This window comes from Hypanus sabinus, chromosome 16 (assembly GCF_030144855.1).
Source record: "Hypanus sabinus isolate sHypSab1 chromosome 16, sHypSab1.hap1, whole genome shotgun sequence".
Lineage (NCBI taxonomy): Eukaryota > Metazoa > Chordata > Chondrichthyes > Myliobatiformes > Dasyatidae > Hypanus > Hypanus sabinus.
In genome coordinates this window covers 29,617,567-29,630,657 of record NC_082721.1, presented here as the reverse complement: position 1 = coordinate 29,630,657, position 13,091 = coordinate 29,617,567, and the positions used below count along the sequence as shown (strand labels likewise).

The window sequence follows — 13,091 nt, the reverse complement described above, 5'->3', positions numbered from 1 at the left end:
CCATATCAAGTTTTAGTCATGTCAAAAAGTTATTTCTCAACCTCGGAAATGGTATAGGGAAAACCCAAGGGGCTCATCCCTGAATAATGCGAGGAAAGGTTATCAAACTTCAGAGCCCTTTATCTTAAAGAATTGATAAGCTGAATGGCTTTTCTCATCTTTATTATTTTTTGGATGTGCTTAGACTGATTTAATTTACTACTTGCAAAGACAGAAAAGAACAGAGGATGCTTTAAGTTCTTGACCAATATTAAATAATGAACCATGGTAAAATAGTTAAAATAGTTGTTAGGATTTCAATGGATCTTCATGTTAAAAGCAACACAGACAGAGCCACATTTGTGCCCAGTTGAGAAGCTACTGTTTAACACCTGTAATTATAGGAAGAAGCACTGTTGACGTTTCGGGCCAAGATGAAGGGTCTCGGCCCGAAACGTCGACAGTGTTTCTCCCTATAGATGCTGCCTGGCCTGCTGCGTTCCACCAACATTTTGTGTGTGTTGCTTGAATATCCAGCATCTGCAGATTTCCTCGTGTTAACACCTGTAATTATTCATTTGTGCACCTTGTTATTCATATGATGTGGCAAGATAGTGCTAGTTAACCATGGTGACGTTCTGTAGGATACATATAATACTTCTAAATATACCTCTTTTGAATTAAGTTTCATTGAAATCTGCAGCATGTAATTTCCCTTTAAGCAATGTACTTTTAAATCAACTTAATGATCTACAGATTTCACAGTCTTCTGAAGGTCTCAGCAGACCAAGCAGGTACTGCACCTTGAAGCAGACAAAGGTTCTTTTCTTTCAAGGATTGATAGATTCTGCCATTGTACTTGATAGACTGGAAAATTACAAATGTTACGCCACTATTTAAGAAGAGTGGGAGGCAGCAGAAAGGAAACTATGGACCAGTTAGCCTGACATCAGTGGTTGGGAAGTTGTTGGAATCGATTGTTAGGGATAAGACTACAGAATACCTGGAGGCACATGACAAGATAGGCCAAAGCCAGCATAGTTTCCTGAAAGGAAAATCCTGTCTGGCTTACCTACTGCAATTTATTGAAGAAATTATAAGCAGGGTAGACAAAGTAGATGCAGTAGACATGGGGCACTTGGATTTTCAGAATGCCTTTGACAAGGTGCTGCACATGAGGCTGCTCAGCAAGGTAAGAGCCCATGGAATTACAGGGAAGTTGCTAGCATGGGTGGAGCATTGGCTGCTCAGCAGAAAGCAGAGAGTGGGAATAATAGGATCCTATTCGGGCTGGCTGCAAGTTACCAGTGGAGTTCCACAGGGGTCCGTGTTGGGACCACTGCTTTTTATGATGTATATCAATGATTTGGACTATGGGATTACCGGATTTGTGGCTAAATTTGCCGATGATACAAAGATAGGTGGAGGAAACAGAGAGCCTGCAGAGAGACTTAAATAGTTTAAGAGAATGTGCAAAGAAGTGGCAAATGACATACAATGTTGGAAAGTGTATGGGCATGCATTTTGGTGGAAGAAATAAACGGGCAGACTATTATTAAGATGGGGAGAGAATTCAAAATGCAGAGATGCAAAGGAACTTTGGAGTCCTTGTGTAGGATACCCTAATGGTTAACTTGCAGGTTGAGCTGGTGGTGAAGGCAGCGAATGCAATGTTGGCATGCATTTCTAGAGTTATAGAATATAAGAGCAGGGATGTGATGTTGATGCTCTATAAGGCACTCGTGAGACCACACTTGGAGTATTGCGTGCAGTTTAGGGCTTATTTTAGAAAGGATATACTGACATTGGAGAGGGTTCAGAGAAGATTCATGAGAATGATTCCAGGAATGAAAGGGTTACCGTATGAGGAATGTCTGGCAGCTCTTGGGTTGTATTCTCTGGAGTTCAGGAGAATGAGGGAGGAATCTTATAGAAACATTCTGAATGTTAATATAGATTAGATATGGCAAAGTTATTTCCCATGGTAGGGGAATCTAGGACAAGAGGGCACAACTTCAGGACTGAAGGACGTCCATTTAGAACAGATATGTAGAGATATTACTTTAGTCAGACGGTGGTAAATCTGTGGGATTTGTTGCCACAAGCAACTGTGGAGGCCAAGTCATTAAGTGCATTTAAGGCAGAGATAGATAGGTTCTTGATTAGCCAGGGCATCAAAGGGTATGGGGAGAAGGCAGGGGAGTGGGTACGACTGGAAGAATTGGATCAGCCCATGATTGAATGGTGGAGCAGACTCGATGGGCTGAATGGCCTACTTCTGCTCCTATATCTTATGGTTGGGGGGGGGGGTGAGACTCCAAGCTAGGCTGAAGCACAGAGGGACAAGAGCCCACTACTCAACTTTTTGTTAGCAAATGTGCAGTCGCCGGAAAACAAAATTGAGGACCTGAGGGCAAAAATGCTGTATCAGAGCAAACAGAGATAATTATGTTCAGTATTTGAACAAAACATGGCTTACTCCCAGCATGGCAGATATGACGTAGTCTTCTCAATTCACAAGACAGACCGAACTGTCTTGATAGACAAGACAAGGTAAAAGGTGTTTCATGATAAATTCTCATTAGTGCTTGATGTGTTCCACCAGCACTTTGTGCGTAGTGCTTGATGTGGCATTTTGTCGAACTTGTGATCTTCCAACCTTAAATATTTAATGGTCGAATACCATTCATTCTCTTTACCAAGGGAGCTCCCCTCCATAACCCTGACCACAGTTTACATACCAACAGTGGCCATCCATAATCAAGAGTGTGAGATTCTACATGATGCCATCTCCAAACAGTCCATACCGAAGCACTTCAAATCATAGATGGGGGTTTTTAAACCAGGCTTGTTTGAAGAAAACGCTACCCAATTACCATTAGCATATAACCTGTAGCACCAGAGCTCCCAATACACTAGACCACTGTTATACTAAGATAAGGAATACCTTCTGATCTATGCCCAGATCGTATTTCAGCAAATCTGGTCACTTGACTCTCCTGCTCCTAATTGCACACAGGCAGAGACTAAAGAGCAAAACTCCAGAGATTAGAACAACAAAGAGGCAGAGGAGTGGCTATAGAGTTACTTTGAGTCAGTGGCCTGGGTTGTCTTCAAGGACTCATCTGTGGATTGAATGAATACTCCGTGGTAATCACAGACCTTACTAAAACAGTTGTAGACGAGTGTGTCCCCAAAAAATCATTCAGTCTTCCCCAACCAGAAGCATGGATGAACCATAAGATCTTCAACCTGCTGAGGGACAGGTCAGAGACAGTCAAGTCTGCTGACCAAGAAAGTTACAAGACATCCAGGTACGATCTCTGGAGAGCCACTTAATGAGCGAAGTGTCAATTCCGGACTAAACTTGAATCTACGAAGAATGCCCGACAGTTGTGGCAGGGTTTGAATACCATTACCTCTTATAAATTTAGATCAAGCGTCATAGGCAACAACAGGGTCTCGCTTCCAGATGAGCTCAATGCCTTCTATGTTCACTCTGACCATCAAAACATGGAGGAACTAACATGAACTCCTATAGCTCCTGATGATCCTGTGATCTCAATCTCTCAGGACAATTGCAGGCAGCCTTCAGAAGGGTGAACCCCACAAGCATCTGACCCAGATGGAGTTCTTTGGCAAGTACTAAAAATCTGGGCTGATCAACTGGCTGGAAAGTTCACTGAAATCTTTAACCTCTTGCTTTGGCAGTCTGTGGTACCCACCTGCTTCAAGCAGGCTTCAGTTATACAGTGCCTAAGCAGAAATGTGGTAACCTGCCTCAATGACTATCATCCAGTAGCAATTACATCCACAGTGATGAAGTGTTTTGCAAGGTCGGTGTTGAAACACATCAACTCCTGCCTGAGAACCGACTTGGATCTGCTCCAATTTCCCTTCTGGTTCACAGCTTATGTACCTCACTGGCTCTTCACTCAACCCTGGAACATCCGGACAGCAAAGATGCATACATCAGGATGCTCTTACTACAGCTTCACATTCAATACCATCATGCCCTCAAAACTAATCAATAAGCTTCAAGAACTTAGCCTCAATACCTCTTTGTGCAATTGGATCCTCGATTTCCTCACTTGCCCAACCCAATCAGTTTGGATTAACAACAACATCTCCTCCACTATCTCCATCAGCACCGGTACACCACAAGACTGTATGATTAGCCCCCTGCTCTGTTCGCTTTACATTTATGACCATGTGGACAAGCACAGTTCCAACGCCATATTCAAGATTGCTGACAACACTACTGTTGTAGGCAGAATAAAAGGTGGGGACAAATCAGTATATAGGAAAGAGAGTGAAAATCTGGCTGAGTGGTGCCAAATTCTTTAACAACCTCTCACTTAATGTCACCAATACAAAGGAGCTAATTATTGACTTCAGGAGGAGGAAACCAGAGCTCTATGAGCCATTCCTCAGAGGATCAGAGGAGCAACTTTAAATTCCTCTGTATTATTATTTCAGAGGACCTGTCCTGGGCCTGACACGTAATTGCATTGACAAAGAAAGCACAAACTTCTACACATGTATCGTGGAGAGTACATTGACTGGCTGCATCACAGCCCGATATGATAAAACCAATGTCCTTGAATGGAAAATCCTACAAAAAATAGCAAATATTGCCCAGTACATCATGGGTAAAGGCTTCCCCACTACTGAGCACAACTGCATGAAGCATTGTCGCAGGAAAGCAGCATTCATCATCAGGGCCCCCACAACCCTGGACATGCCCTCATCTCGCAGCTGCCGTCAGGAAAAACGTACAGGAAGTTCAGGAACAGTTATTACCCCTCAGCCATCAGGCTTTTGAACCAGTAGCTTCACTTAACTTCACCTGCCCTATCATTGAGATGTTCCCGCAACCTATGGACTCACTTTCAGGGATTCTTTCTTTCTTTTTTATTTGCAGTTTGTTGCCTTTTGCACACGGTATGAATGCCCAAATTGGTGCAATCCTTCATTGATTCTATTATGGATTTATTAAGTATACCTGAAAGAAATTAATCTTAGGGTTGTATATGGTAACATGCACGTCCTTGAAAATAAATTTACTTTTAACTTTAACAAGGTTGTTTAAATTATTAAATAGAAGTAGAAGATTTAAGATTAAACTTCCAGTACAAGTTTGCTTACAATTAGAGGTAGCTACAAAATGACAATAAATTTGAGGTCTACAGTAGGAACACTACAGAATATAGATGCAGTTACTAGGAAGAAATTTTACATATTTAGGACTTTGAAACAGTGCAGTAATGATGTGGCAAGGTCAAACAGTAACATGTTACTTGCAGCACTGTTACATTGCAGGAATATATTTACTGATTACTGCCAATGTCATTGACAAGCAAATCTTACAAAATATGTTGACGACATCTAGTTCAGTCCTAAACAAGAGTATCTATGGGTTGGCAGCAATTCCCAAAAGGGCTACAGTTAATAGAACTGTCAAGCACACCATTCATTCCAACTTTTCTTCGGTATACTTGGAATGAACTACAGTGGATTCTGCATATACGAGGGGTGATTGATAAGTTTGTGACCTAAGGTAGAAGGAGTCAATTTTAGAAAACTTAGCACATTTATGTTTCATTTATTTTTCAGACTATTCCCTTCCTACATGTACACACTTAGTCCAGCGGTCGTGGAGCATATGGATCCTTTCCTTGTAGAAGTGGTCCACAGCAGGTGTGATTGCTAAATTTGTGGCCTAAGGTAGAAGGAGATGAACTATACATGTAACAAAGAGTTCAACTCTGAGTGAAAATGCAGAAAGCTTGAAGTTAATAACTCATCTCCTTCTTCCTTAGGCCACGAACCTGTCAATCACCCTATGTTGTGGACCACTTCTGGAGGTCCAAGATGCCGACTTATGCAAAGAAGGGATCCGTATGCTCCACGACCGGTAGACTAAGTGTGGAAATGTAGGAAAAATAAATGTGCTAGGTTGTCTAAAATTGACTCCTCCTACCTTAGGCCACAAACTTATCAATCACCCTTTGTATTCTTAAAATCAAGATATTTTGCTGCTTTCTTTTCTTTGCATTATGCAGCCTCAATCACCGTACACAGCCTTTACCAAGGTTATGAAAAAAAATTTGATTCTTTCAATCATCAGAATGCACATGGTCACTCTCAAATATGGCCACCTTCAGAAATGTGTTTCAATTCTATATTTATTAAGTGCATTCAATATTCTAAACCACAGGTGGACAACAGACCTGATCCTAAAGCAAACAAGGGGATAAGGCTGACTGGGCTTCTGCTCCAACACTTTTTCACTGCATTCTTGTTCCTCATCTCAAACAAGGTCCTGCAGCGGCTTTGCTAAACTATAGGACAAAAGAAATTTGTTCAACCTATATTGCAACCACTTCAAAGTACACTCCAATCTCCATCACTGAGCTATAGCACCTAGGCGATAGCTGCAAGCAGGATACAAGTTCCAAGTCATAACTATTTTGTTCACACAAATACAGTAACTATCTGCAAGAGATGGGAACGCAACCAACTTGCTCCCAAGGCACAATTCTTTCTTATGATGATACACAAGGAGTAGCTGTAAAATGTGGACTTTGCATACCACAGACACCACCTCTCCGTGAAGTATGATGTTCACAATTAAAATTGAATACCACTACCAGAATACCAACATAACAACTGGCTGCCTGGGGAAGAGTATTCAAAGTTCAAAATAAGGAAAAGCCCATGGTCTACTGGGAACTGAGATCCTCAGCTTCCTGAGTGCTTCAAGACACTGGAAAAATATTGTCAATGCTTCTCCACAAAGTCCCCTAAATCCACTGGCAGAGCAAATGAACTAACATCAGCATCTTCTCCCAGAGCAAGACCTCCAGTACTGACCACCAGAACTGCACTCAGCCAGCTCCAACAGGCAAGACACACCAGATTTCCAAAGCAAGCAACCTACTTCAAGTTTTGCCATGGCGAGGGATTACCGGAGGAAAGAGAAAATGCTTCTTTGAAGTTCTCTGGAATAAAGCACAGCATCAATGACTCACCAGAATTTTCGGGCCCATAATTGATCAGAGTGGAGGAACAGGCAAGATAGGACTGAAAACCTAGTCTCTTTGTCAAGAGCACAAAATATTCCAGTGAAAAGTGCACTCCTTCCATTATCTCCCATGCCACGTACATACACACTTTATCGGACCCCATCTGTCCCCTCCTGTGGTACAATCTGTAAATTCATATTGGCCTCATCAACTATCTCAGAACTAAAGTGAAAGAATTAAATAAAACACTTACTTTGCAGTATTTTGCTTTATGTACTGGAGAAAGTAGTTGGTTGCTGGCAATGCTTCTCCATCCATTGAACTTTCCTTCATATCACTTGAGATGTCACTGCCTTCTACAATCTGCAATAGATCACAAATATAAAAATGTATGCACAAGCTGAAGCACAACATCTTATAGATATAAATTTACAATAGAATTCCCCAATAATTGCAATGACCCAGCTCTTGCTGTGGCAAATTGTGGATGCAAAATTACAAAAATATTCAATTCTTATTTTCCTTTTTATAATATGGAGGCTTTGGAAGAAGTTTATGGCTTAATGTGCAAAATTTATTACTATTATATTCTATGAATCATTTATAGCAAGAGCAAATAATTTAAGAGCAAAAATCCAAACAAACTCATCTTTCTTAAATCACTCCAACCTCCCAACACAATTTTCATTACTGCTTCTTTCAATGAAACTTCTCACATAATAAACAGATGAAGAACATGCATATTGGCAGAAGTATAGCTATACATTTTATGTAATTTGAATACACTTTGAACAAACAGTTCTTAACAAACAAAATGTCATCTAGTATAAAAATGTCTTACTGGAATAAATAAGTTGCAAATACAAGACTGTTAGCCCAGTTGATCAGAAAAACTTGAATCATCACTAAGTTTCTTCAAAGAACATATGAACACAATGATTAGCTTTTTAGCCTGATCTGCCATTCAATGAGATCAAAGCTGATCTGAATGCAGCCTTAAATAAGCATTCCTGCCTAACCTAAAAACCCTTCTTCTCAATGTTTATCTAGAATCTATTTACCTCTATCAGACAACAAAATCAAACACAATGTCTCCATGTAGAAAACAGTCTTCTAGATTCTCCCACAAAAGGAAACATTCTACACAAGACCCCACAGAATCATATCAAGTAAGATTACAAACAAGAATAACTTCCTACTTACTTCACCATGTTTTGCTTTATGTACTCGGAAGTAATTATCTGCTCTCAAGTCATAAGAGGATTTGAGAGTCAAATGAAGGACACAGGAAATAGACAGACAAAAAGCAAATGTGAGAAGAATCAGAAAGCATTTAAACATTTTTTTAAAAATCACAGTACAAAAGAATTACCAATGCTCCACCCATGCTAGTAACTTCCCTATAATTCCATGGGCTCTTATCAGTGCAAAACTGTCCTTGCTTTCTGGCACAGTTAACATATAAAGTAGCAAGCAACACACACAGAATGCTGGTGGAATGCAGCAGGCCAGACAGCATCTATCGGAAGAAGCACAGTCGCTGTTTCGGGCTGAGACCCTTCATCAGGACAGTGCTTCTTCCTATAGATGCTGCCTGGTCTGCTGCACTCCACTAGCATTTTGTGTGTGTTGCTTGAATTTCCAGCATCTGCAGATTTCCTCATATAAAGCAGCAACCTACTTTGCAGTTACCCAGAGATGATCCTACAGTGCTTCCCAAGATAAAAAGGGACAGCTTGAAAGTACTTCATTCATGTTCTTTGATATCTTTAAACCTCACTAATAATCTTCAGATAGCACCTGTTGCATTATTACTCACCTTTTGACATCAAGAATCATGTCAGTTTTTTGCTGAAACAAGCTTCTTAAACTATCAGTTCAGTCAATCCATATTTTCCTTTTATGCACTCATCAAATAAATTAACATTAGTCTAGCCCTTAGATTCTCAAAGTCAATGACTACTGATAATTCAGAAATTAAAAACTTATAATCATTTTGTGCAATGTCCCAAATAACTGTACAGCTTCTTTATTTTCATCCCGTGAGACTAGTCACTATGTGATTTACAATATTTCAGTGCATCAGGTCTCTGCTCGGTGGTGTTGGACTAAAGTACTAAATCTCACCATCCCTATCTACCGAATACAGAATATTACACTTCACACACAAGTTTTCACAGGTATACATTCCGTTGCCCAGTTTAACAGTCTGGGTCTGTTTAATGTAGTTCAGACAGAGTAATTATTAATCATTCATCAGGAAAAGACAGAGAAATTTGCCATTGTAACATTCACAGGGAATCACTTGCTACAAATGTAATGGCAGGACAGTGATATTAGATGTGTTCTCTGCTTGAGTAAAAATGTTGTCAGCCTTGTGTTAATGTGAACAGATAAGAAGTTTGTACAATCTAATTTAGTTCCACATTGTATGTTCCAAGAATCTGCAAACTAAAGAATGTTTCAGGTGCTCAGCCAATGATTTGTGTTTTAAATGGTTATTTGCATGACATATTCAAAGAAGCCAATCTATTATCCTTTGCAAAAAAAAACTATTTTAGCAATGCAAAGAAATGGCATCTGGCTTTAATCAAAAACTCTTATTTTTGAGTAATTACATTTTAGAAGATGAAATAATTATATTCTTGACTGAAGTGACACTAACTGAGTCATTCAGAATGTCACCTCAGAGGTTAAGGATATTAAGAAGGATAGTCACAAGAGCACATGGGTAATTTCTTAAAAGGCAGAAGAATATATATTATCCTGAATTTGAAATCCATTTTCAGATGACTATTCAGCAAAGTCAACATTTCACTGAATTCAACACAAAATTTAATTGGAACTTCTGCAGCTTTGTAAATTATCAAATTATGTCTCCTGATTAGTTCAGGATATCAATCAAGAGTTCAAAATGGGTGCTCAATAATTCAATCTTCAGTCAATTCAATGTGATACCACTCCATGTAATATCAATAAACAGATAAGAGCACTGGATACAGGGCAACAGGCTGTGGGGCTGGAAAGGCAACTGATCTGAAGTTCAATTGGCAGTTCTGAAAATTTGTAGAGCAGAAGGCCTGTACTTTAAAACTGCACATTTAGACAAACTGTCGCAATATGATTACAATACTGACATCCATTCAACTATGTGGAAAATTGCAGACATATATCCTGTTCACAAAATACAGGTTTAGTTAATTATCTTTAACCTCTCTCAATCATACAATGAAATGGAATGTGCCATCAACAGAGCTACCAAGCTACACTTGATCAGAAATAACCTGCTTGCTAGTGTCCAGTTCAGATTTTGTGAAAAACACTCAGCTCTGGATCTCATACAGACCTTGGGCTAAAAATGAATGAACAAGCAAAATTCTAGAGTTGAAATAAGAGCAACTACCCTCGACATCAAAACAGCATTTGACCAAGAGCAGCATTAGGAAACACCAATAAAAGCTGAAGTTAATGAGCATATGAGAAGAAAACAATCCAATAGTTGGGAGTCATACTTGTCATACTTTGCACAATTAAAAGGGGTTGTGGCTTTTGGAGGTCAATCATCCTAGTCCCACGGATTTCCTCAAGTAGTGTCCCAGGCCCAACCACTTTAAATTGCTTCCTAAATGATCTTCCTTCCATTAACGTATGTTGATGACTTCACAATATTCAATTCTATTTGCACTTCTTCTACAAATGAAATTTACGCCAGTATGTAGCAAGACATAAACAACATTTCGGCATTAGTTCATAAGCTACACGTAACATATGCATGACAGACTGCCAGGCAGTGACCAAGTCCAACAATGCACATTGCACATTTAGACAGAGATGTAACAAAGATTTTTACTCTTCGTGTATGTGAAGGATGTAAGAAATAAAGTCAATTCAATTCAATGGAAAGTACAGTCACCTACCCTTAATATTCAACGGCACGTTGTTAACCTCAGCCCCCAACCCCAGCATCATAATGAGATCATCAATGACAAGAAACTTAAATGGGTCAGCCACCTACATTCCTTGGCTACAAGAACAGGCCCAAGAACTCGATTTCAGATACCCCATAGCCCTCCAAACCCCCACGTGTAGTATAATTCAGAGAGTACGATGATGTACTCTCCATTCACCTGGAGAAGCTCAATACCACCCAAGACAAATCAGCCCACAGGACCAACATTCCTTTAACCAAACTTAACTATATCACAGTTACACATTGAGTGTACAGCACTACAAGCAGGACAGACTGCTTCAACAGCACTCCTCCAAACCTGCAACCCCTACCACTGAGGAGGAACTAAGGCAGCAGATGCAAAGAAACACACTACCTACAGGTCCCTCTTCAAGTTACACACCATTCTGACTTGAAAGTATATTTTTTACATCATTACCGTTGCTGGATCCATATTCTGGGCACTTCAGAGGTATTTTCTTCAAAAAGGTAGAGCAGTTCAAAATGGTAGCGTACCAACAACCACATTTTCATGGACAACTGGGGATGTACAATAAATGCTTCCCTTACCAGTAACACATGTATCCCTCAAAAAATGTATATACATAGATTGAAAAGAATAGACTTCTCTTTGCCAAGTTAAGTGATGAGCAAGTACAGAAATTATCTAAATGTGGAAACAGGCCAAAGTGTGAAACTGTCTGCCAGCAAGCAGGCTCAAACGTCTCACTGGGTAGAAGTTAGCTCCATATTTTCTTTTTTTCCTGTTTTTAAAATCAGTTTATAATTAGAGCACAGAACAGGCTTAGGGCCAAGAAAAGTAAACTTCTTTAAAATAAGAAATTAAAACAAATAATAGACCTGTTCTACAATACCACATAAGCTCATTCACCTATTATAGCTAATACACCTTCATTATGGAAGAAAGTCACAGCTTTATTCAATGCAACAAGAATACTTTCATAAGCCTTCACCACTGAATTTTCTCACAGAATGCTTCTTTTCTTAACATAGTTTATTTCTTAGGCTATCCTGAATTTTCATTTTTCACAAATTACACCATCTCTTTTCAAGATTACCTTCACCTTGTAATGTTTTCTTTATTCACTGTTACCTTTCTAATTTCTTTCCATCCTTATTTAGTTCATGCTTCAGACAAAGCAGATGCTTTATTTCTATGTAATAAGCTCCCACTCGATTCTTAGTACAGCATCAGACGACATTACTCATACAAGTTTTGCGTCACTACTTTTATCTATGAAGCAATACTAAAAGCTTAAAGCAGATAATGTACTGCTTTGGTGATAATTAATCCAAAGAATAACTGTTCATGCAAGACCATACTAAAGGTCATTGAACAGCACATGGAGAAGTTTCAACATTGTAATATGAACCTTCACTCTGTTTCGAAGATTTTCCCCAAATACGAAGTTCATCTGCTCCTCAAGCTGCTCAGGCTGCTCCTTGCTATCCTCCTCCTTTTTCTTGTCATCTACTTCATTGCTGGTCTCTGATGGGACCGCTAATTTTGTATTGTCCTGGAAATGTGGAGAGACCATTTTTAAGTAAATTTTACAAAGAACAGTTCAGGGTACCATACCAAACAGAAAGGATGATCACTTCAAAACTCTTACCATTAGTATGACTGAAAACATTTAACAAACACATAAATATGAACTTAATAGAAAAAGGAATGTTACAATCTTCCTTATTTCGCCAACCTCAACACACAAACAGTTGCATACCAAAGTTTAAGATATGGTTCCACCGATGGCTCAGTTGCCAAACTAGTACCCAGTGCGAAACTGAGCCATAAAGCAAAGGTGATCACAGGTTCGATCCCTGGTCTATCCTGAGTTAGCTGCATCAGGTTCTCCAACCTTAGTGCCCCTAGGCTAGGGAGGAGAGAAAAAAATAAATCAGCTACAGTTCCCACTCCTGATCATTATCCAGTGACTTGCTAGAAAGTGCATTTGTGGTCATCGGACAAGGACAGGATTGGCTTGGCTGTGGTTCCTCCCATTATTAATGCTATAATTTCTAATTATGGATCCTCCTGCTCTACACTTGGGATTTCAAAACTGCTTCTCACTCATACCCCAACTCAAGAAGGTTGGTGGCCTGTTCAAATATCT

The 13,091-nt window shown here is 39.6% G+C and overlaps 1 protein-coding gene across 7 annotated transcripts in view; it reads right to left on the bottom strand.

Annotated features, from left to right (window-relative positions):
• Window positions 1-13,091, bottom strand: part of ranbp3b (RAN binding protein 3b) — a 319,866-nt gene that overhangs the window by 23,875 nt on the left and 282,900 nt on the right. For 6 of the 7 annotated variants that reach the window (XM_059991452.1, XM_059991448.1, XM_059991450.1 and 3 more), the window contains 2 exons: window positions 12,351-12,494; window positions 7,261-7,370 (listed from right to left, as the gene is read on the bottom strand). In XM_059991452.1, the coding sequence (XP_059847435.1) occupies window positions 7,261-7,370; window positions 12,351-12,494 (254 nt within the window). The remainder of the gene's footprint in view (window positions 1-7,260; window positions 7,371-12,350; window positions 12,495-13,091) is intronic. The other variant, XM_059991454.1, reaches the window with a different exon arrangement.